This window comes from Equus quagga, chromosome 8 (assembly GCF_021613505.1).
Source record: "Equus quagga isolate Etosha38 chromosome 8, UCLA_HA_Equagga_1.0, whole genome shotgun sequence".
In the NCBI taxonomy this organism is placed as follows: domain Eukaryota; kingdom Metazoa; phylum Chordata; class Mammalia; order Perissodactyla; family Equidae; genus Equus; species Equus quagga.
The window spans coordinates 108,343,481-108,369,456 of NC_060274.1; the positions used below are offsets into that span (position 1 = coordinate 108,343,481).

Genomic DNA, 25,976 nt, shown 5'->3' on the forward strand with positions numbered 1-25,976 from the left:
AAGTCACTAGTCATAGGCGTCTCATACAGAGTAGCTCTAGATGTGAATATGATCTTAGAAAACCTAATATAGTGAGTCACACCCTCATAATTACATATCAATCTCAGTGATTAAAAGAGTCAAATTTATTTCATGACAAATAAGAGACTTACGAGAAGGACTAACTACGGTCAAGATAGAAAAAAATCCCTTTGGGCCAAGAAATAGCCAAGGTTGACTTGCCACATTTTTTAAAAGGAAATTAATATAAAAGTGTTTAACATTGGGTATATAAGAGCTGAGCATTAAAGTCATTCTCTTTTCCTAATGTCACACTGCAATGTGTTGCTATTACACTATCACTATCCAGAACAGATTACAGGCTGTCTCCCTTATATACAACATACCCACTACAGAGACTACTTATCTCTTTCAAATATTTTTTAGTTTGTATTTAATGAATACAAAAGCATTTCATTTCATCAGCAGAGTTTTTGTTCTAAAGGCTCCATTTCAAATTCTGTACACTTTACATTTTCCCTCTCAGGGAGAACTTACCTGTGTGACTAGTGGTTGCAGCAAGGCTGCAGATCCTTTGCCTACACAGCGAACAGCAAAGCGGAGGCACCTGCAACAACGCTCTACAATCCGATTATCAGCCCGGTGCTTATTTAGAGTTTCAGATAAAACTGGCCATATCTGAGTCAAAAATGAAAGAACACAAAAAAGAAAATAATGAACAACTAAGAACTGAAAAAATGTTCCAAGCTGGTAACATCTGATTTGACTTTTACATAATTTGGAAAAAGCTTTCTTTACAGGAACACACATGGCCTGATTCTGGCCAGTGGGTGTGTGTATATGCGCAGAGACTCAATACACTGTCCATCACTAAAACACAACCACTTCTTAAGAGCACAGTGACTCTGTAGAACAGCAAGAGGAGCACGTCTAACTTTACTAAAAGACAAAAGACACATTTTCTTAAACTTTGGACTTCCTAATTTAAGATGCAAAGAGCTAGTATGAGTTATAGAGGAAGAGATGCTTAAAGACTGTTCCAAGAAGCTGGAAGACCTTGAACAAAAGGACTAGAGTTAAGGAGATGACATTATTTGATACCTTTGAACACATAAGGATATTTGGTGTTCCTGCTGAAGTCTGAAAAGTACTTTTCAAAACATACCTTTTGATCCTCGCCTTACCCTCAGTGAAAAAAAGTATGAGGGAAGTATGTTATCAGTGGGGAAACTTAACTCATGCGGCTTAATTGGCTTTGTCAAAAAAAATTTTGCTAGGGACCAGCCTGGTGGTGCAGCAGTTAGGTTCACACGTTCCGCTTCAGCGGCCTGGAGTTCGCTCGTTCGGATCCCAGGTGCAGACCTATGCACCACTTATCAAGCCATGCTGTGGCAGGCGTCCCATATATAAAATAGAGGAAGACGGGTACAGATGTTAGCTCAGGGCCAATGTTCCTCAAAAAAAAAAAATTTTTGCTAGTATTGATCAAGCTCCCTACCAACTCTAGGATTCACACAGTTATCTCTCTCTCTACTTCCTTGGCCTTTCAGTGCATTTCCCCACAGCCTATTTTTTTTTTAATCAAATCTAAAATCAAAAATATTTATTTGGATGGTTCTGTTCCTCTTTTCACTGATATTTAAACCATATCAACAAACTGAATCTTCCTATGAACCGAGAAGACAGTACCTTCTCACATTAGTTACCCATAACCTTGTAAGGAAAAAGGAAGAAAGCCCTGTTCCACAGGCATCCATTAGCACTTACTTCCTGTATGACTTTTTGGCACGGATGAGTCTGTCCATTTTCCACAATGGGATTGGTGTGTCTAGAGAAAGACAATGGCCCAAAGTAGTGAAAGAAGAGCAATTTCACCAAGGACCCAGAGCACTGATCCCTGCTAGGTGACTTAGTATCATTCTCACCAAATAAAAATAACATTACTATCTGATTTTCTTTAAGACTCAATATCTTTTCATCCTACACTATTCAAACAAACACAAGTACATAGTTTAAATCATCCTATCATTTTCTGCCACCTTTAAGCCACTTTCAATAGAACATGTAAACTTGATTCCAACTCTGGGTACAGGGGCTGTGGGTGTGCGGCACTACAACTATCTTTTTTATATTTTTTCCTTTATAAACCTGAATATGTAGTCTCTTCCAAATTAATAAAAAATATACACAGGTTGCCTGAATCCACTACAAGAAACCAAGTACTGCTCCATTCCCAGCATTAAAAGGCACAGGCTTTAGGAACTCTAATCTACCAAAGATGCTTCTCATGGTTCTAGTCTGAATCCAACGATATACAATATGGGCCCACCTACAATATGTCAAATCCAACTATTTGTCTAGTTCTAGAATCCACTAATTTGAAGAAATGCAGAAAAAAGAAAAAAAACCTGTATGATTAACTACAAACCTCTTCAAAGGGAAGAAATTCTTTAATTTTAAAAAGCTCAACAGCAACTTAATAAAAATCTAATTTTCTTTAAATCAAGGCATTTCCAACTATTGCAGATTTTCTTTCACTTATTATGAAATAAAGGTTATTATTAACAGATTCTCAGAGAGGCATGTAACAGGGCTCTCCTAATTATACAAGGAGAGCATTGCACCAATGAGAAAAAGGTACCTGTTAACAAGAACTAATAAGCTAAAACAATGCCTCAGTTTTAACTTATTCCACCACAAGCTTTTATGCAACTATTACTCTGAGATTACGGTTATACCTATGGGTCTCATAAATTACAACTGCTTTTTTAATTAGGCTCTTCTTGACTTCAAAGGAGGATTAATTTCACCTGGTCACTGAAGAGGTTTTCATGTTTTTTTGCACCCAAACAGTATACAGCAATGGTTCTGAAAGTACGGTCCTTGGAATAGAAAGCAGCAGCATCAGCATCACCTGGGAACTTATTAAAAATGCAAATTCTTGGGTCCTACCCAAGATCCAATCAATCAGACACTTTGGGGATGGGATCCAGCAATCTGTGTTTTGATAAACCCCACACGTGACTCTGATGCATGTTAAACTTTGAGAATCACTGATCTAGAAACCAGAAGAATTAATAACATTTTAAAGGGTCTTTTGATAAAGGTCTACCAAGAAGAAATTCTTAGAATTTGCTTTGCCCCAAAATTTCAGGTAGCAAGTTTAATTAGTCTCCTGACAGAGGAAATTACAGGAAGTACTTGGAAGTCTGAGAAGAAACACTTGCTTACTTCAATACATAAGGGTCTCATGTGAGATTTTAACCCAAGGCAGGCATATGGAGTTTCCTTTCTTACCTAAATATTACTGCAAGGCGATCTAAGAACACAGTGGGATCTGAGGACAGGCCATTGCTGGGCTCCTGAGACAACAGCTGAAGGGACAGAGACATTAATGTCCAGTTGTTACATATACACCCCTACAGCAAACACTGCGACACACATCCTTTATACATCAACCTCTGTCTCAATCTCAACTTATTTCCTTATAATAGATTCCTGAAAGTTATTCAAATGGTGCACACTTTTAAATTCTTGTTGTCAAATTACTTTCCTCTATCTTACTGTATCTTGGCCAAGACAGCATATTACTACATTTTACTACATGATCATTGTAGAGTAGAAAATAGCATCATTTAATTCTTTTCCTTTTACTTCTACTATGATTAAGATATTATATAATATAGGTTATATAATAACATTATAATGTATTTTATATTTATATTTCACTTCATATTATAAAGCTTTAAAATTATTATAGCTTTATAATATATTTTAAGATAAGGCAAGGTGCCTCTTCCTTCCTAAAATTTCTTAGATACGTCCACAAGCATATCATTAGAGATGAACTTTGGAATCATTTTGCCAAGTTCTCCTAAAAATCCCACTGATGTGTTCACTGTTATTCCACTATAAATGTAGTATGTGAAGATCTAACATCTTTACAATATTCAAGGAAATACGGTAAGTTACAGTTTTGGTTGCTGACTTGAACAGTGTTTATCCCAGTATATCTTCGAAACAGTTTTACTGATAGAATGAAAATCGATTGATTTTGGAATACGTATTCGTGTATATAGCTAATTTGATAGACTTACTAATTTTAATAACTTTTCAGCTCATTCTCCTGGCTTTTCTAAGATCACCTGTAAATAAATAATTTTGTCTTTTCCTTTCTAAGATGTAAACATCTTGTATTTGTTTCACTGGACTCACCTTTTTCAATGCCATAACCTGAACAGAACATAGTTCACTAAGACATTCAGTAATTTTATCCAAAGGTAATCTGGCTAGAACAAGTGCTGTCCCTGAAAGACAAAGAAAGATACAAATGAAGAAAATAAAAGCTGAAGTGAGGTAATTCAGCTACTAGAAAAGGCTGACTGGTACCATTTTTTTAAAAAAGATCAGCACTGTTTTTTAAATTACAATATGTTTTGCTATTTATGGTTGATTTTTCTTTATTTGGCTTACAAGACAATACTGGCTTTCACAATGACATTTACAACTGAAGTTAATATTAGATTATTTCTCCTCAGCAGCCTACAGGTTTAACGATATTTAAATACACCTCCCGTTCCAATTCTTCAAAGACTTTTAAAATCTCTTTCACAAAGCCAATGCCAAAGCTGTTTTCATGTACTGTAGTAGAATGGTTTTCAGCCTTCCCAGAGATTCTGATTGAGTGAGTCAAGGAGAAGCTTTATTTTTGATAAGTATTGTAGGCAATTCTTATCATCAGAGAAGTCCGAGGAATATGGAGAAAATTTTTTTGGAAGAAAGGGCCGACATTAGATATTTAATTCTAGTTCTACCATAACAGAATCTGTGAGCTAGGTAAGGCATCCTCTCTGGGTATCAGTTTCTTTATCTGTAAAATGAGTGCTTTGAACAGAAAGGAAATAGTTGAGTTTGCCTTTCTTTTTTAAATAGTTGTGAAAACCTCCGTACTCCCTGCCCCGACCCAATAAAATCTTCACTTGGAACTCCAATAAAATAGGTTTTGTTTTTGTTTTTTTTAAAAGAGGTAGTTAGGTTAAAGTGGGGACAGAAGGCCCAGAACCTTCCTATTCAGTCTCCATCTTGTCACAATCCCCCACTAACTACTGAAGCATCTCCCTCAAAGCCAAAGGATTACATATTAGACTAGGTCCCCTGTAGATCAAAAATCCCTTGACTATGATTTTTCTCATCTCCTGAAATTTCATTCAACAGAAATCAATCCATAAATTTCCAAATTTGAATAAAAAACAATGATTTTTTCTGACAGTCTACAAGTCACAGATGAGTTAGAGTTTTATTTAAAACAAGGGGGAAAATCTAACTTAAATATGATTTTTTCTTTTAGTTCATTCCTACAGAAAAGAATGGTACTAAAAAAAGTTTTCAGTCTAGAAGATACCGCTGTTAACTGGGATGCCACATTCTATTACAGGATAGAAGTAACTTCAGCAAAAAGGTTAAATTTCACTAGAAAATGACAAGATGGCAGCAGTAACCACTAGCAGTAGTTAAGAAGAATATTTGACTCTGATTTAATGCCTATTGTCTACGCCTACGAAGGGAAAGAACAAAAATTCATGCAACAAAAAGAAAATCTGTCTTTGAAAATGCAGTTACGCTGGCTGGTAAGGAACCTGGTGGTAGAAGTGAGAAAGAACATAGTTAGTTCACACATCAGGGTCATCCAATCTTGCCAAGGCTAACTACTGGGCACTCACAGAGGCTTAAAATATGCTGCACAGGTCATATTATCCAGTCTTTTATTTGATATACCCTAATCGCCTCTAAATTACCAGCTGTGAAGATTTCACTACCTCACAGGACACCCCAATCTGTTTTTATGAAGTTTGGTTAGAAAGCATTTTCTTTCTAGGAGCCAGTAAATTGTAAAGAGTCGATTATTCATAAAATAAATCTGCTCCCTCTTTTATAAGATAATCTTTCAAATATTTAAAAATAGCCATCATATTTAAAGTCTCATCTAAGTCTTTTTTCCTAGCCATAATATCTCTAAGTTCTTCTATTACTCCGAGATTCCTCACCACTCTGGCTGGCTGCCTTTGGATAGGCAATCACTCAGTGTAGGCTGATCAGCAATAGTTAAAGACCACTAAGAGACCAAGACTCTTGGCTTCTACTTATAGGACTGATCCAGGCACACTACCTTTACATTTCAACTTATTTCTTTGGTATGGGAATGCTTATTTGGTCTCCTTTTTTATTCTTCTCTTAACACAGAAAAGAATTATGTTTAGTTTGAATGTGTTGTCTCCACCCAAAATCTAGGTCTGCGCTACATACCATAAGCAGTTTGAATTAGTTATACAGCCTTAAAATATTCTAAGAAAAGAATGCGTGTACACATAAGCAACACCCTATCCCCTGAGTGGAAAAGCCACCTTTCCCGTCACTAAGCAAACTGAAACTGGAAAACCAGGACATGACTGATGTAAGATAACCCCCAGAAGCAGCTTAGAGGAGACTGTTGCTGGTTAACATCTTAAGTAAATACCTTTTAGCAAGCCCACAGCAGCTTCTGGAGACAACATGAAGGAATCAAGGGAACGGGCAATCTCCAGGAGTCCATTAAAGTGCTGAGCCATGTGGTCTCGGCAGACAGAGCAAATATTGTGAATGGCTTTGGCTGCAGCAGAAGCCAGAGGCTTTTCACACAGGCCTTTCATCAAATAGCCCAACACAGGGTCTAAGGAGAAACACCATATAGTAGAGATTACACATAAGAAACTCAAGGAAAACTTCTAGTTTGTTTTTGCTTTTTTTTTTAAAGCAAAAGAATCATATGAAATGTGTTCAAACCCCAATATATAAAACATATAAAAGTGGGGTTGACCTCACTGTCATAGTGTCAGGGAGCCCTGAGTCCTATCTATCCATCTTCCATTTCTTCCCTCATGGCAGTCAACTGATGCTTGCTGCTAGGGTTTCACAGAGTAGTTTGAAAACGGCTGTGAATATGACCATCCAAGTATCAACAATAAGGTAATGTAAGAAAAATGAAAAGCTCAGAGAGTTACCATTATACTCAGAGATGAATCACCTAGTAAAAACAGCCTACATTAATCAGGACAATGACAGCTAGATAAAGCTGACACTTTTATACTTGCTTCTTTATAGTTACAAAAGATCTTAAAAACATGCAGGTGGATCTTTAGCATTTCTAGAAGAATTATGTTTTACTTTTTAGCAAATTTAAGTGTTCCAAGAAAACTGATCATAAAGGTGAATTTCTTTTCTTTCTTTTTTTTTTTTGAGGAAGATTAGCCCTCAGCTAACTACTGCCAGTCCTCCTCGTTTTGCTGAGGAAGCCTGGCCCTGAGCTAACATCTGTGCCCATCTTCCTCTACTTTATATGTGGGATGCCTATCACAGCATGGTGTGCCAAGCGGTGCCATGTCCACACCCGCGATCTGAACCAGCGAACCCCGGGCCGCCGAGAAGCGGAACGTGCAAACTTAACCGCTGCGCCACCGGGCCGGCCCCAAAGGTGAAATTCTATAAAGCAAATTTAACTTATCTTTTACCTTGCTTTATAAAACTGAGAATGTTTTTCTACGAAAAAAGTCTTCAGAAAAATCATACATGGTTAAAGAGCACTTTATGAGTACTTCCGAGCAACCTCATACCAAACCATAAAGGAAAGAATAATGTCTTAAAGCCCTTTTAAAAGTTATCTCCATTTCTAGTCTAATGACTAATACAATGCACCAACCCAGCATGAGCCCCCCTACCCCACTCCACAAAAAAAGCATTTAGCCTAGGAATCAGAAGAACGAGAATCCAGAACCTAGTCTCAGCAACTCTACTACTGTAGACTTCAGTGATTCTGAAACTGAGTACTGGGGGTTTTGACTATTCTAGATTAAGTATGAACATGTAGCAATTTGTCTTACTGCTGAGGCACAAATTTGAATGAGATACTCCAAGGTGGTACTGAATGATAGGTTTTAAACAAATAAACAAACACACTTTGTTTCTTTGTAAAAAAAAAAAAAAAATCGTTCAGAAAAGCCAAATGTTGAGGTGGATAATAGATGTGAAGAAATCTAAGAGTTAGAAAACAGGTATTTTGGAAAAAATTTTAAATGGGTATGATGAACTTGAAAAGTGGCTCAGCTATGATGTGAGTATGTCTAACATGTGCACTGTACACAGAAATAAGAAAAAGGGAACACATCACTTTTTAAGCAAGAGTTTCAGTCAATAAAAAAGATGTGTAAATTAAAAAATTAAAATCAAGTTGAAAGATGGTAATAAAGATAAACACAGGAAACATATCAAACTTGAAACAATACTTTTCACAAGTTTGGGGATTCTCAAAATTCTCAGAATATATCATTCTTGAATATCAGGGGGGCTTAATATATATTACCCTGGACAAATTATTTAGTCTCTTTGGATTTCCTTTTCCTTCTCTGCAAAATGAGGGGGTTAGGGGCTGGCCTGGTGGCATAGTGGTTAAGTTCACACGCTCCACTTCAGCAGCCTGGGGTTGGGTCAAGCCACACTGCAGTGGCATCCCACATAAAATAGAGAAAGACTGGCACAGATGTTGGCTCAGTGACAATCTTTCTCAAGCAAAAAAAAAAGGGGGGTTAGAAGAAACTATTCATAACTTTACTTTCAATTCTAAAGTTACTTTATATGATCTTTAGTTATTTTTTCAAATCAATAAGGGCAGCCAGAGGTTCTATAACTCAACACTCTTCATTTTAATTTGTACTTCGTTTCAAATGATAATTCTTAGTTTTTAAATGCAGCACGTATTTAACACTGAAAAACCCTCTCCTTTGCTTTAGCCTATCAGTAGCTTCCAGGTTAGAACTACAGGAGAGTCCGATTAGCTCAGGCATATGCCAAACACTATCAAAGACAGAAATGTTCATGCTGAAGCACAGTACTGGTAGCAAACTGCTTCCCTTTCCAGATATGTAATCTTTCAAAGGTCCTTTCTCCAAAGTCTGATCACATTATAAATGCTCTATCAACTAAGCAATAACTCATAATATAGTATTTACTCAGTGTCTAGAAACATCCTACCTATCAATAAAAGAGAAAGCAGGAAAATAAGCAAAAGCAAGAAAGAGAAAGAAGAAAATCAGAAAAATCAGAAGCAGCAGCAGAGGGAGAGTTCACACATACCAAGGAACTGAGGATTTCGATCAACCACCTCGCTCATCTCTCCAACCAATTCAATACTGGTGTATCGCACAGCTGTATGCACAGTCTCTGGGAGACGGACAACTCCTTCTAGGACTTCCACAAGTGTTGGATTGTTCTCCCTGAGTACAGAAGGCAAGCACTCACAGTTACAGATTTCAGAGGTTAGGTTCTGGCCAAATAACAGGCTGCAATGACAGAAATCATTGCTAAGGGGCTTCTTTCTAAATAAATAACCATTTGGATAAAAGTGCTTAACACCTGGGTGAAAGTTCTTTAAATCCTCAAAAAAGGGGAAAAGACAGAAATGAAAGATATTGTTTTCAGAAACATACTGCTCCTTAATCTTTTGAACACCAGTGAAGTGTCTAAAGACACATCCTGCTATCAAAATAAGGCTCTTCAAATTGGAGAGGCAGGCATTTACTTTGGATGAATGTCTTCTTTTAAAGACTCTTATCTTATTTATTCCTATATCTGCAGCACCTAGAACAGTGCCTGGCACATAGTGGGCACTCAATAAATATTGCCAAATGGTCAAATGAATGAATAATTCTCATTGATTACTTTCTATCAGTTGTTATTCTCCAAAAGATTTCTTATAGCTGGATACTGGAAACTCTAAGGACAGGTGAGAATGGGTGGGCCAGCTGACTAAATAAAGGAACAAGAACACAAGCTGCAGGAACAGGTAACGGTGCTCTGACTTGGAACCAAAATTAAAGGGAAAATTAAAGTTAACCAAATACTTTCCACAGCTCCATGAATTTATTTTTTCCCTTTCTTTCTCTTTTTTCACTCCCCAAGAATACTAGCTGAAGTTCTTTAAGCAGAGTGGAGGACGTCCCCAAAATAGCAGAACACAATCCAGAAATGAAAGATGTTTAAAAGTAAATAATATCCTGGATTAGAGCAAGAGTGCTCCCTGCTGATAAACGAGTCTATGAAGCCCTTTATATACACTAAAAAATGTAATCATGCAGTTGGCTTGAAATGTAGATAAACAAAAAAACAAAACAAAATCTTCTCTTATCTATGCCTTATGATTCCTAGGGGCCCTAAGCTAATCACTGAGACTCTCTACCCATCCTTTTTCACACCAGCACGTATCGGTTACAATATTAGTGATTTTAATAATCTTCAGACTGTCACTGAATGTTCCAAAACATACCAAAACGGGTTTAAGAGCAAACAGTATGGTGTATAATTCAGAACCAGAACTTCTTAATAAAGAAAAACAAACCTACTCTATTTCCTTGAATATTTACTTGATTAGAAACAAGAAAAGATTTCAATGACTGGGCCCTGAAAGGCAGCTAAGAAAGAAGCTCTGTACTTATATAAATACATGCCTTAACAATCTCTCCAATCAAGGCCTGGATAGAGAGCTCAACTGCAAGTATCCAATCATGATACAAGAAAACGTGATAGATATTAACATCAATTTATAAACTTACAGCACAAAGTAAATTCTGTTTTTAGGGATTCATGTCAAAATAATAAATAGAATTTCTCTGCTAAGCAATTGCAAACCAAATTCTAGTAATTAAACAATTTCCAATGGCAATAACAAAAATAAAAACTGCCCTTTAGATTTTGCTGCTCTTTTAAGTGGAACAGTGCCCATGCCTTGTTCCTCTGAAACTCACAAATGATTCTATGAGACAGAAAAAAAAAACAATATAATTAAATATTTGTAAGGACAACTTACCCGAGATCACAAAAGCAGGTGAGAGCCAAATTAGTGCCTAATCACCTGCTTTTAATCAAGTGCCAACAATTTACCAGTCTAACAATTTTTTGATTATACCAACTTTCACAAAGGAGCCTCGTTTGGAAAAATAAATCAGCATTCTTTTCCTAGCATCAAGAACAAAATAATTTTAACTCTAGGAAACACGGTTAAAACATACATATCAGCAATGCATGCCACTCTGGACTAGACTCTAGAAGTCGGAAGACTAGAGAGTATTATAGAAGTTCTGTGAGTTTCCAACATACACCATATGAGAAAAATTGTGTAATTTTCCTTCCTTTGATATTTAGAGTTCCCAGCAAAAGACTTATTAGACACTCACGGATCAACACTCTTTGCTATAGCAGCCATGATAAAGAGAACCGCTTCTGTCACCTCCCAGGGTGGGTTGCCTTCTTTCAGAGTAGAATATAACTAGAGAAGAAGAGGTGGATTATGGATCCATTAAAAGAAAAACAGAATAGAATTCCAAAACAAACAAAAAATCCTGTTAGTTAAAATAAATACAGCTCCTTGTTTCGAAATCTAGTTAACTATCTCTCAGAGCCAAGGGAGAATATTATTTTCGTTTTTCACATCTTCACTAACTATAACTACTAATTTAATTTTTGAAATAAACCCATTTAGGTCCCCAAGAGTATATTATGATTATTGTCTGCCCCCACAAAATGAGTATTATGGAAAAAACAAAACATATTACATGAGTGTCTTTTCCTGGTCCTGATAATAGCTGATAAATACATAAACGCACTTAAAATTGAAATACAACATAAATCCTCTATATATGCATTAGCTTTACATTTCTATCGTTTGAACTACTTGTCTGCATCAACGCTAGTAGTAGAGACTACATTCCTAAAAAGTAGCTGTTTAGAAGAACCTATCATAATACCATGTGCAAGGCAAGGAAAAAAATAGGAGACCAAGCAGAATACTCAGAGAAGTCCAGAAATTCCCCAGGGTATAACTATCTGTGCTATGACCAGGTGTTAGTCCAAGTAAGATTTCTGTAATCAAAAAACAGATGCTGCCAGGTAAGACAAAATTAAACAATTCTGTTTGTTGCAGGACTTCACAGAGCCTTTAACATACTACTTAAGTCATTTCCCAATTTTACTTGATGACAGAACTTTCATTTTTGCCAAAGAACATCTCATGGGACTGGTGTTCCACAGAGCACATTTTAGACAAAACTGATAATTTATGTAAATTTGTGAACTGAGGTCTGGAGAAGAACAAGTAACTTGCTCAAAGCCACAGAGCCAGTGAGAGAAGAGTTGAAATCTGAGCACGGGTCATCTGCCTGTGACCTGAGGATCTTCCTGACTGAATGTGCTTTCGAAGAATCCCCAACCCTTTGTAATTAGGTCAATAAACACACTTTGCTTAATAGAAAGAAAAAGAGTTAGAATTTTATTAATACTTTCTAGATCAGATTATGCCCCAAAATACACAAAATGACTGGGTTACCAAAAAAAAAAGGTTAGTTTAGTATTGCTGACAAAGCATCAAAACTGGTATTTCAGATCTCAGAGCATGATCCAGCAAAATGAAAACCACCTGTAATTATGCTAATGTTAAGCGATGTGGAATGGTGATGATTGCAACCTTATGAGGTAAAATGTTACTGACTGTCAGGAAAACCACAGGACTGAATCTTCTACTCTAGTATAGTCACCTCTGGGATGAAACTGCACAGGAATCTAACCATCAGTGTGGACAAGGAAATGCCAAATAACTAAGAGTTGCCAGGAGTTGGAACATAATTATTAAAGAAGAAAAACTTGCCTATTTTTCTTGGCTAGGTCCAAATTCCCTACAAGTATCTTGGGGGCTTTAAGGTTTATCTACGATCTTTCACTCCAACTGGACAAGCAGAACAGCTCTCATTAGTAAGAGTATTAGAGTAAACCATAACTGAACCATCCACAGACTGCAATGGGCTTGTAAGATACTACATAAACATAGCTACTATATGCCAGGCAGTGTGCTAGGCACCTGAATATCTAGTGTCCCACTTAGCCATTGAGACTGAAGAAAAAGATGGAACATTTATAGAAGACACAGAAGTGAACACAATTAAATGATCCATAAAACTGTGAAGAATCGCCAAATGGGCTTACCTGAGCAAAACACTCCATAGACCCAATCAAGAAAATCAAGTCTTTCACCAGGTCTGATACCCTCATCCGAAACTCCCCAAAGTCATCAGTCTCCTCAGGAACCCCCTCCTGAAATTTCAAATCAGACAACAGTTGTCTTAAACTCACTAAGGATTTCACTGACCTTATAAAATCAAGAACAAAGAAGAAAAAGTCATTAAGCAGTCCAGTCCCAACGAATAACAGATAAATTGTCTAAATCACAAGGATATTTTATTTTACTATGGTCTCCCAAACTTTCAGGTATGTCAAGTGTCAATATAATCTATCCTCCACCTTTACTATGAGAAATAATAATTCTTCTTTTTTTGCATTTCCAAGCAACACCTTGCTCTATTGTTAGAAAAATTTGGAGTGGTGGGAGTGGGAAGTGACCTGGAAGAGGTGGTAATTTAAGAGTTTACAAGTCTCTCTAGATAAGGTCTAGCTTTTTAGCACTGAATAAGCCTCTGAAGCTTTATGGTTCAAGATCTACCCAAATCAATCATTATCACAATAACTAGATGTAGAACAGAACTTCAGACTTTAAAAAGAATTTTATATAGGTAGACAGATACATAATAAAATAGGTACAGTAGAATATTAATGATAGAATTTAGGGAGTAGGTATATAAATATTCACTATAAAATTATTTCACCTTTGCTGTATATTTGAAATTTTTCATTAAAAAATAGAGAGATTGGGGCCGGCCCGGTGGCACAGCGGTTAAGTGCGCATGTTCTGCTTCAGTGGCCCAGGGCTCGCTAGTTCAGATCTGGGGTGCCTTTATGGCACTGCTTGGCAAGCCATGCTGTGGTAAGCGTCCCACATATAAAGTAGAGGAAGACGGACACGGATGTTAGCCCAGGGCCAGTCTTCCTCAGCAAAAAGAGGAGGATTGGCAGCATATGTTAGCTCAGGGCCAATCTTCCTCAACAACAGCAACAAAAAAAACAGAGAGATCATTTATATTTCATGCTTCTTATATTTTTCTTATTCCAAAACACTCCTATGAGAAAACAAAGGCTGACCAATTGTGAGGTGGTTAAGGGCATGTATAAGAATCTTGGACCAAGAATATCTGGAAAAAGCCCTTAGTACTATTCAGAGTTGATTTAGTTCATTCTCCTTGCTTCAAGATGAAGAAATTAAAGTCAAGGAATAAGGAGGAAATGATGGCTGTCCCATATGAGACAATGAGTTATAAAGCACTATACAAATTACAAAGCACTATACACCTACAAGCGTAAGGAATTACCTGCAAGGGACATGGTGCCATGCAACTAGCAAAGGGAAGAAGGGGATCAAGCAAGCAGAGCCATTTAAACCAGAGCGGCCCTGCTTTTATTTACATATCAGGCTTTCAAGTAAGATGTAGCTGTAGATAGGATTCCTCATTGAAAAAAAAAAAACGTATTGGAAACCACTAGACTAGATCATCACTAAGGTTCTGTGGAAAGACAAAATACCATGACTCAAACAACAATACTGACATTAAAATGAAGAGAACAGACAGTTTTCATGTCAGATTTAACTGTAAGCAATGGGAAAAAACTCACTTCCAGGTCCTACGTTAAAGGACAAGGATTTAACCCACCAACCAACCAAAAGGATGAAATAAATGCTATAAAATTTGAAGAGACTAAACAACGGAGATTAAAGAGTTTTCCAATGGACTATTTTATAATATTTCTAGTATACTTTCTTCTAAGCAAACAGATTATTTCTATATTTTCTTTTAAATTATAATATCAGTACAAATAATATAAAGAAAAATGTGCATGTATGTGGGAGGGGAAGGGGGGATCATATTAGTCTCCAAATCCTCACACAAATATTTTACTCTTGTGTTAGTTTTAATCCAACCACATATTTTACACTATTAAAAATACAGGGTAGGGGCCGGCTCATGGCCAAGTGATTGGGTTTGCACACTCTGCTTCAGCGGCCCAGGGTTCACGGGTTTGGATTCTGGGCATGGACCTACGCAGTGCTTATCAAGCCATGCTGAGGCAGCATCCCACATAGATGAACTAGAGTGACATACAAATAGGATATACAACTACAGACCGGGGCTTTGGGGGTGGAGGGGAGGAATATTGGCAACAGATGTTAGCACAGGGCCAATCTTCCTCATCAAAAAAAAAAAAAAAAAAAAAGAAAGAAAGAAAGAAAAAAAGTTACAGGGCATATTGGGGCCAGCCCTGTGGCTGTGTGGTTAAATTCCACATGCTCCACTTTGGCAGCCCACGGTTTGCAGGTTCAGATCCTAGGTACGGACCTATTCGAATCATCAGCCATGCTGTGGAGGGATCCCACATACAAAGTAGGAGAAGACTGGCACAGATTAACATCAGGGCAGATCTTCCTCAAGCCAAAAAAAAAAAAGGGCGAGGATTGGCAACGGAGGTAATGGATGTTAGCTCAGGGCAAATCCTCCTCACACAAGTATACAAAACTTAGCGATTAAGTTTGGCATGCTCCACTTCGGTGGCCCAGGTTCGGTTCCCAGGCACGGAACCATACCACTCCTCTGTCAGTAGCCAAGCTCGGTGGCGGCTCACATAGAAGAACCAGAAAAACACACAACTATATGCAACTATGTACTGAGGAGGGGTCGGGGGTGAGGGGAAAGAAAAAAGGAGGAAGACTGGCAACAGATGTTAGCTTAGGGGGAATCTTCAGCTGTCCAAAAAAAAAAATAGAGGGTATAAAATTTTACATTCTGACGTTTTTCATTTAGCATACCAACCATCATTATTTCAATAGTTACTTTTAAGTGCTGCACAATGATCCATTAAGTTGCTACATCACAATTCATGTAACTCTTCTTCTATTGCTGTACACGGATTTACCATTTTTTACTTTTATAGATAATGCTTGGTACATAAAATAGCTATTTTTTTCTTCTGCAGAATTATTTGAGGTAAATTCCCAGGAGAAGAATAACTGGCTCGGCAGGACTGACTTCTTTCTATACAGGCCTAATACTCTTCAGTATTATTGGTATTGACTTCTTCAGTTAAGCTATAGAGTAACAAAAAACCTACAGATTCCATTAGTTTTATTCTCTGTCTTTTTGAGTTCCCTTTCAAATTAGCATTGAAAAGAGGAGGAAATTAAGATTTGAAGAAGTAGAGACGGGAACTTAACTTACATGGTCTGGTTCCAGCTGGCAGTGTCGAGCCAAGGCATGAAGCAGCCTTTGAATGTAGGCTTTGAAGATGCCATGAATAACTTCATCATTAGTTTTGTATAGATGCTCTCCTAGTCGGTACCAAAAGTTAAAGGAAATTTCTACTACCTGTTAAATTAAGAGAGAGAAAGAGAAAAGATGGTTTATTTGAATCAGAAAAGAAATGGAATAAGAAGACAGGTTTATTATTGCTAGGGCATATAGGAAAGAAGATAAACTTTTAAATACTAGGAGTAGAGCCAGTTAAGCAGCCACATTTTCTCTAGCAGATTTATTATTATCCTCCCAAATTACCTTCCCATATTAGGCCCAAAACTCCATTTAAAATGACTGGCTTTACCTTCCTGTTTAGCCCTGGGATACCTTCTCCAACAGTATATTAGATTCTGAATTCAGAAAAATAGATACAGACATGGAAGTCTCTTTTGAAGTGTTTTCTCCCCAAATTCTGAAATAATTTCATTTTATGTTTTAGATTAGAAAAGCTCTTACCAGAAAAACCATCTACAAAAACCTGAACATACCAATCTCTTGCCACTTTCATTCACCTGCTCTCTTGAGTGGGACAGTCTGGGACTTTATCCATAGCTTATCTTACATATGGCACTGTTTACAGGAGTGATAATTATTATGTAGTGCTACACTTCCTCCCCAAAAAATTCTGAGTTTCATCCAAATCTAGATATCCTCATGAGATTATGTCAAACAAATAAATATTATCTTTTGTGTGATAACAGAAAAAGGGCTGAGAGTCACAGGACTACTGTGCCCCTCCCAAAGAGGGGCCCTACCATTCTTTTCCCATCAAGGATCCAAAATAGGACTATTTAAAACAATACGCAACTTGAGAATTCTCTCTCACTTCTTCGACTATTAAGAGGAGGTAAAGCTTCTTGAATAAATGGAGAGACTGTTTTTCTAAATCTAGCAAACTTAAAAGAGGTAGGGTGTCGTAGAGATTTTGGAATGAAGGACACTCTTTAAGTTCTTTCAATCTCTTTCTCATTCCCATCCATAATTCGGAGAACAATTTTGGACATTAAGACTTGTGGAGGTACAGTTAAGATTTGGTCTTTCCTTTTTCTTTCTTTCTTTTTTTTTTTTTAGCTATAAAGCTCTAAAGAATAACTGGAGCTAGAGAGGGGACTCAGTAGAAAGGTAATAGGCTTCCTTTCTAACTGGTTCCTTGAGATGCCAACACCAGTCAGTCCAGCTAACCAGGTAAGAAAATAGAACAGGATTCAAAGAAGTCCAAATATAATTAAAACAAAGAATCCAATATAGAAGAAAGCCCAATATCACATTAATTAAAAATAAGATTATAATTTCCCACAAATAAAAAGCTGGACAGGAGACAATATAGACAATATGCAACATAAAACTTTAAGAATAATTGCTTTACCACAGTATAAACACTACCTCATATTGAGGATGTCCTGCACAGATAAGAAGCAGTTCCAGAGTTCGTAGGTCTCCAAGACCTTGGCCTGGAGTACAAACAATTTTTTCAAGAAAAGTTTCACATAGTTCAGTGAAAATACGGCAGTAATTCAGAACTCTGTAGATGAAAGACGAATGAGAGCATCAAGTCAGAAATCTGGATATTATATGTACATACTCACAGACACAATTAATCAAATAGAAGGATCCTCAGCCTAAGAGACATATAGTGATTATCTGCTATGCTGTACCACGATCTCCATAACAACCACCTTTTCTTACATCATATACTTTCATACATATAAGCAAACGACTCATAAGTCAGTTCCAATTCTCAATTACTAAAACATTTGAATAAAATTTCCATCAAACCACACTTGATACTTCAAAGTTCATCCCTATTTCTTAGAGCCTTACCCTTCATAAGTACAAAAAATTGCTACTTTCTATGATTACAACTTCTCCTTCTACATCCAATTCGCCACTCTCGGTTCAGATGAGAATAACAGAGCATCTTTAGGGTGCAGTGTATATATTTACAGAGTCACAAAGAATCACAAAGGATAAATAAATAATGAAAAGTGACTTAGAAGAACACCAGACTGCATGTGAACCCAGAACTACTGCCTTAAATAATTACTCACTTGTCTAAATCTTCACGTGCCACAGCCATATGATAGGCAGTCTCCAATGTTAGGACTCCTTGAAAAAGTTGCATGGCTAATGGCAAATTAGTCTCCACATTCTCAATGGCATAGAGAGCTGAGCACACACAGTCTGAAGCAGCTTCGTGTAGGTTGGATGAGGTCTTATCCTGTTGCTAGGAGATAACAGGAATAGGAAAACTTTAAGAAGTATGATTAGGCTGTAATACAAGTAACAGGAAAACAATTATAGCCTGTTTCCTAACATGTACTTTAAATGCCTAACAACCTAACAGTCATGGCCTTTGATGAGACAACATCCATCAACCTTCACAGTCCTATTTCTATTTCCCTATATGCCAAGCAAAACAGCCTTTCTGTACCTCAATTACAGTCACATGACTCCTAAAATCCATTGTTTTTTTCCATCAAGTCCTTCCAAATGCAATGCCATGTGTTTCCTGCCCTACTTTAATCTGTGGAAATCTTTTCCATCTTTTTTCTGACATTCAAGTACCATCTAAAATGAAAGGGTCCAACAAGTATCAAGGATCCATACATAACACATCACCATGATATTTCAGAATACCAAGGTTAAACAGAGATTCTTAAGGCTTCTGGGGAAAAGAGGAGAAGGTAACATAGAAAGGAGCAAAAATCAGACAGTTATCCCGCTTCTCATTAGGAACGATGCCTGCCAGTATACAAGAGAGCAAGGTCTTGGAAATTCTGAAGAGAAGGAATATTAAACCTAAAAGTGGGGGCCAGTCCCATGGCTGAGTGGTTAATTTCATGTGCTCCACTTTGGTGGCCCCACTGTTTCACTGGTTCAGATCCTGGGCATGGACCTAGCATGGCTCATCAAGCCATGCGAAGGCAATGTCCTGCATAGCACAACCAGAAGGACCTACAACTAGAATATACAACTATGTACTAGGGCTTTGGGGAGAAGAAAAAAAAGGAAGATTGCCAACAGATGTTAGCTCAGGTGCCAATCTTTAAAAAAAAAGAAAAAACCTAAAACTCTATACTTAGTTAAATGATCAATCAAGAGTGAAAGTAAAATAAAAATATTTCTCAGGCACGCAAAAACTCAAAGTTTACTTCCCACATATCCTTCTGGGGAAGGTATTTGAGGAGGTTCAAAAAAGAGTTAATCCAATCCAGAAGCACAGTAAAGAGAAGTCCCAGGATGACAGCTGGGGAGCAGATCTAAAGAGCAATTGATACAAATTAGAGCACATCAGAAAGTTCAAAAAGGGATGCCTCCAGGGTTTCCATTTTGAAGAGTACAGTTGAGAATTTAGTGAAGGCAACTTAGTCTTCTGTGAATAATAAAAAACAAGGATATTTAGAATCTCCAGGGTCGGGGAGGGAGGAAGCTATATTAAGCAGGGTTGGGAGAGCACAGATACAAATTATTCATTAGGTTATTCTTAGACTGAGCGGTGGATTCAAAAATATTCATTGTATTACTATGTTTTAAAAGTTAAATAAATGTTCAAATTTATTCTTTTGTATATATCAAGTACTATATTTTTAAAAGAATTACAGGAAAAAAGTTATATAAGAAAGTTGTAGTCAAAATATAAAGCAAACTAAAATACATCATGATTTTGAACTACAGAATGAATATAAGAACAAGAATACACTTGACTCTAGAAACACTAGACTCTAGAAACACTCTTCTTTTAAGTGGCAGAGGGGTCCTGACACTGGATCAGTAGAGAAGATAACATAATCCTGGCATACTACTTAGCTTGTTCCTTATCCCCATCTCTATTCCCAGAAGTCACTACTGTTTTAAGTTTAAAGTGTATTCTAGACTGTTCTCCATTTATATGTAAGCATATTTATAAATTTTTTAAACAAAAGTGGGATTTGAATTTATTTATACTGACTACTCTTCACACAATCTGGTGAGATGAGAATAAAAATTACCATTATTGAGGTAGGGCATCGAGAGACATGGAGACCCAGACAATGACTAGCAAAACAATTATTAACATCCCAACTTTCCTGAGTCTCAGCTTCTGATACAAGAATGACAGAAGAAATACACTGACAACAATGAAATGTCAAAAGTGTTTCCTTAGAGAATGTGCTTTCCTTTTCTTTCTTTAATTCACAGAGATATCAATCTAGTATCATGCTTCTATCTTCTAAAAAATAGTGTACCAGCACACAACTACTGTGCTTAAGATATTGCTATGTTTCTTGTTCTAAAAACTAGCCCCTTTATTCCAAGCACTCACTTACTCCTATCCACCAAAACAGAGGAATGTATTACCAGGCATTACTACTTTCAAAGTTTAAGGAAGAAATGAACAAGTACATAGAAGGACATTAACTCTTTATTCTTTCAATCCCCAAAACCCAAAATCCATCCTAGACATACCCTGATGTTTAAGTAAACTATTTAAGGTACAAAGATAATATTCTGATCTATAATTGCCTCAAAGGCCCAATGACCATTATTAGAAACCACAACTTTATACCTTTTAAAACAAGGAAGAAGAAGGGATTGCTGGGAAGATGTCAGCGTATTCACCTCCTCCCACAGACACAACAAATTTACAACTACCCCAGGAACAATTACCACTGAGAGAGAACTGAAAACTGGATTAAAAAGAACCCCCAAAAGAAGGGACAGTGCTGACTGAGGTGGAAGAGGCAGAAATTCCTTTCTGGAGAGGAAAAACCCACACTCTAGCCATGGTGCCTTATGGCTGGGAGCAATCTCAAGGTATGAAGCATTCCCTAGAGGAGTGGAAGATCTGAGCAGGAGAGCTTTGCTACAATAACCAGCTTCTGTACTCAGCACAACTGAGACAAGTGTCATAATATCTGGCTTTGCTGGCTCTTAACAACAACAGGGAATACCCCCAAAAAAGCTATTGAACATAACGGAAAGAAAAGCCTGCTCTTACAGGGCCCACAGGCAAATCCACTCATGTCAGAAAGCAACATAAAATCACCAGAAAAAAAGGTGTGCAGTCCTTTGGTGAAAAGAGACTCACTTGAAAGGCTCTGGGGGCATCTCAGGAAGAGGCGAGACCTCCCCAGGCTGGGACTACCTCCCCAGGAACTGAAGACATTGGTGTCAGCCATTATTGTGACCTAGTACAGGCATGCTGACACAGACACTGGCAGATGCTATTGGAGTTCTTCCCCTAGCCTGTTTAGCACAAGGGTCTGCCCCACCCGCTAGAGCACTAGAGTTAACCCAGCTCAGCCAAGGCAGGGAGCCTGCCTTAGGGACCGGCCCCAACCAACAGCAAGCCCATGGGCAATTTGTGGGCCTGCATAGGCAGGATACCGCTGCAGCAGGGACAAGTGGGTCCACCTTTGCAGGGCAGGGTGTGCCCAAGGGGCAGGCCTGTGTTGGTGGAGTGTGCAGGGCCTCTGGAGCAGAGTGAGTGGATCTGCTTCAGTGGGTTGGGGTGTGTGCAGGGGGTAGGACTGCACTAACAGGGTGTGTGGGCCTGAAGGCAGTGGGGCTTGTCAGCTGCAGCAGACTTGTGCTTCTCAAAATAGCAATACAGAGGATCAGCCCCACCTTCCAATGCCTGAAAGAACTGTGTGCTGCCATACCTGGGGCTGGCCCCACCCAGCTACACTACTGAGAGAGCTGACAACAGCCTTGCAGGCTGGAGGCCTATAGCAATTATAAGCCCCTGAGCCTAGCAACCAGTCATGCTGGGGAAGTAATCACTTAACAGAAAAACTGCAGAAGGAATATGCTATTAGATCTTCCAGCCATCTGTGCTGGGGTTCCCCATGCCCAATAAAGTGACTGAAACGACCATCGTAGCTGTACACAGCTGAGCATTACAACTAGCTGGCCAGTGGGACAGCCTAGACTTTCCATGCACCTGCAGCAAGAGCAACCCTGCCACAACAGAAGGACACACATAGCCCACACAGGGGACACTCCTAGAACACTTGGAACTGGTGACAAGAGGGAAGCACACTGCTGGGCCTCAGAAGGCATCTCTCACATAAGGCCATGTCTCCAAAATTAGGAGACGTAGCTGATCTATCTAATACAGTGATATAGGCAGAGAGAAAGAGGCAAAATAAGGAGACAAAGGCATATGTTCCAAATAAGGGAACAGGACGAATCCTCAGAACAGGAACTAAACAAAACAGAGATAAACAATCTACCTGATAAAGAGTACAGACTAAGAGTCATGTGGATGCTCATTGATCTTGGGAGAAGAATGGATGAATTCAGTGAGAACTTCAACAAAGAACTGGAAAATATAAAAAAGAACCAATCAGAAATGAAGACTACAATAATGGAAATGAAAAATTCACCAGGGAGAGGGCCAACCCGGTGATGCAGCAGTTAAGTTCACACGTTCCGTTTCAGTGGCCCGGAGTTCACCAGTTTGGATCCTGGGTACGGATCTATGTACTGCTTGGCAAGCCATGCTGTGACAGGCATCTCACATATAAAGCAGAGGAAGATGGGAATGGATGTCAGCTCAGGGCCAGTCTTCCTTAGCAAAAAGAGGAGGATTAGCAGCAGATGTTAGCTCAGAGCTAATCGTCCTCAAATAAAAGAAAGATATCAAGTACCAAATAGAAATTCTAGAAATAAAAAAAAATTCACTAGAGGGAATCAATAGCAGAGAAGACGATACAGAAGAATGTATCAGCAAGCTGGATGAAAGACTAGAGGAAATCACCCAAGCTGAACAGATAAAAGAAAAAAGAATTAAAAAGAATGAGGACAGTCTAAGGGACCTCCAGGACAATATCAAGCACACTAACATCGTTTTATAGGTGTCCCAGAAGGAGAAGAGAGAGACAAAGGGGCACAGAATCTATTTGAAGAAGTAATAGCTAAAAACTTTCCTAACCTAAGGAAGGAAACAGACTTCCACCTACAGGAAGCACAGAGAGCACCAAACAAGATAAACCCAAAGAGGCCTGCACCAAGACACATTATAATTAAAGTGTCAAGAATTAAAGATAAAGAGAGAATACTAAAAGCTCCAAGAGAAAGCCAACAAGTTACATACAAAGGAAATCCCATGAGGCTATCAGCTGACTTCTCAGCAGAAACCTTACAGGCTAAAAGGGAGTGGCATGACATATTTAAAGTGCTAAAAGGAAAAAACCTACAGCCAAGAATACTCTACCCAGCAAGGCTATCATTCAGAATGCAAGGAGAGATAAAGAGTTTTCCAGAAAAGCAAAAACTAAAAGAGTTTATCACCAATAAACCAGCCTTACAAGAAATGCTACAGGGACTTAAAGTGGAAAAAGAGATCACAAGGGGACGGCCCTGTGGCCCAGTGGTTAAGGTCATGTGCTCTCCTTCGGCAGCCCAGGGTTTTGCTAGTTCAGATCCTAGGCAAGGCCATGCTGAGGCAGCGTCCCACATAGCACAACTAGAAGGACCTACGACTAGAATATACAACTATGTATGGGGGGAACAGGAGGGTGCTTTGAAGAAGAAGAAAGAAAGGTAAAAAAAGGATTGGCAACAGATGTTAGCTGAGGTGTTAATCTTTAAAAAAAAAAAAAAAGAAAGAAAGAAAAGACCACAAATAAGAACAAGAAAATTACTGGAAAAAAACCAATAAAATCACTGATAAAAGCAAATACACAGTAAAGGTAGCAGATCAACCACCTACGAAGGTCAAAAGACAAAAGTACTAAAATAATCTATTTCCAGGCTAAGAGGGTAACAGATACACATGCACAAAAAAAAGGTTAAATGTGATATCAAAAACATAAAATGTGGGAGGAGGGTAGTAAAAGAGTAGAGCTTTTTAGCAAGAGGTCAAACTTAAAGAGACAATCACTTAACATAGACTGCTATCTACACAGGTTATTACATATGAACCTCACGGTAATCTCAAATCAGAAACCTATAATAAACACACAAAAAATTAAGAGAAAGGAACCCAAACATAATACTAAAGAAAGCCATCAAACCAAAGGGAAGAGAGCAAGAGAAGAAAAAAGGAACAGAGAAGAACTACTAAAACACCCAGAAAAAAAGTAAGAAAATGGCAATAACTACATACTTATCAAGACCTACTTTAAATATCAGTGGACTAAATGCTCCAATCAAGACAAGAAGTGGCTTATTGGATAAACAAGGAAAAAAGAGACCAATGGTTTTTTGTTACTTGGATTTTAATAGGTAAATCATTGATTTACATACAAGACTGTTTTCCTCTTAAACCTAACTAATACATTCTATTCTGGGTATTAAAACTAATGCCTTAATTTGGTACTTGGCAACAAGGAAGGGACACTGCTGTGTTCTTACTATACACCTTCCAATCACTGTGCAGAAATCTGAAAACACTACTATGTCCCAGAAGGATAGTTACTCTAAGTGACTATATGGCAGAAATACTTTGATAAACAAAACCATTACTTACCAAAACCTCAAAAAGGAGTGCTAGTAACTTATTATTAGCCATGAAGTTACTGTCCAAAACACCTAAGTTAAACCAACTTCCCAAACAGCGAAAGACCTTCATAAGCATTTTCTCATCCGTTCCTGCTTTTTCTACACAGGTCATCTGAAAAGAAAGAAAAAAAGTTAAAACAAATAATGCCAATCTTTATATTTAAACCATATTACAATCACCTTACAGGTGTAATCATGAGAAGGATGACAATAATAACAGCTAACAGTTAAAAGTGCTTTGTAAGTGACAGACACTGTTCTCAACACTCTTAATTCATTTAGTCCCCGCTAAAACTCCATAGGTAGGTACTATTATTACCTCCACGTTCGCAATTGGGAAGGTGATGTACAGAGAGGTTACAGACTTGCCCAAAGATAGATATATTTCACAAATAACTAGGTTTCTTAGATCCCAGTTCCGCATTAATGTAAACTTACCAATAGAATTGTTCTTAAAGTAATTCTCAGCTACACCCTTGATTTTATAGGACAGAAATAAGCTAGTCATACTACTGTATATTGTCCCATAAAAAGGCGATATTTCAACTTCAGCATTAAAATACTCTAGAAAATAACGCCATTCCACAAAAAGTGACACTACCATAAATATGACAGTTTATAAAAGAGGTAAAATGAAAAGTCAGACTAAAACTCACCATTGTTTCCCTTTGCAAACTGTTTTTCTGATGTATATTTTTTCCAAAGTAAAGTGTAATGCAACTCTTTCTGGATAAAGAACGTTTAAAAATAACTTTTGCAGGCAACGGGTTAGAAACATAATTGCCATGGGGTTTGGAAGGCATGGGGGTTATGGAATCCATAATGATCTAAATGCTGACATTTGTACTTCCAGTAGCCATGCTTCCCCTATGTTTGCATACTTATTAATTAGTTTTAATTGCACTGAACTGAATTGAAATGAAGGAAGAAAAAAAGAAAGAAATCCAAGTAAGTTCATGGCAAACCACCCCCACCCTATACTTGAATCTTTGAAACTCTCAATGTTAACTCACCACACAATTGCTTGGCCTTTTTGCCTCCTGAATGACATTTCAATTTAATAAGGCATGATGTTTACAAATGGAAGGATTTGACTGTACATTCTAATTACTGAGTCAAACTCAATAACAGAATTTTGGAAAAACCTTACATCTAAAAGTAGTTTCTCTGAAGAGAACA

General features: G+C 37.8%; 1 protein-coding gene across 2 annotated transcripts in view; it reads right to left on the minus strand.

Moving 5' to 3' along the window:
• TNPO3 (transportin 3) overlaps positions 1-25,976 on the minus strand; it is an 87,814-nt gene that overhangs the window by 19,524 nt on the left and 42,314 nt on the right. For both annotated transcript variants that reach the window (XM_046669600.1, XM_046669601.1), the window contains 12 exons: positions 24,766-24,909; positions 18,359-18,534; positions 17,694-17,832; positions 16,236-16,382; positions 13,060-13,167; positions 11,259-11,350; positions 9,163-9,302; positions 6,515-6,706; positions 4,216-4,307; positions 3,298-3,374; positions 1,768-1,828; positions 538-678 (listed from right to left, as the gene is read on the minus strand). In XM_046669600.1, coding sequence (XP_046525556.1) covers positions 538-678; positions 1,768-1,828; positions 3,298-3,374; positions 4,216-4,307; positions 6,515-6,706; positions 9,163-9,302; positions 11,259-11,350; positions 13,060-13,167; positions 16,236-16,382; positions 17,694-17,832; positions 18,359-18,534; positions 24,766-24,909 — 1,509 coding nt within the window. The remainder of the gene's footprint in view (positions 1-537; positions 679-1,767; positions 1,829-3,297; positions 3,375-4,215; positions 4,308-6,514; positions 6,707-9,162; positions 9,303-11,258; positions 11,351-13,059; positions 13,168-16,235; positions 16,383-17,693; positions 17,833-18,358; positions 18,535-24,765; positions 24,910-25,976) is intronic.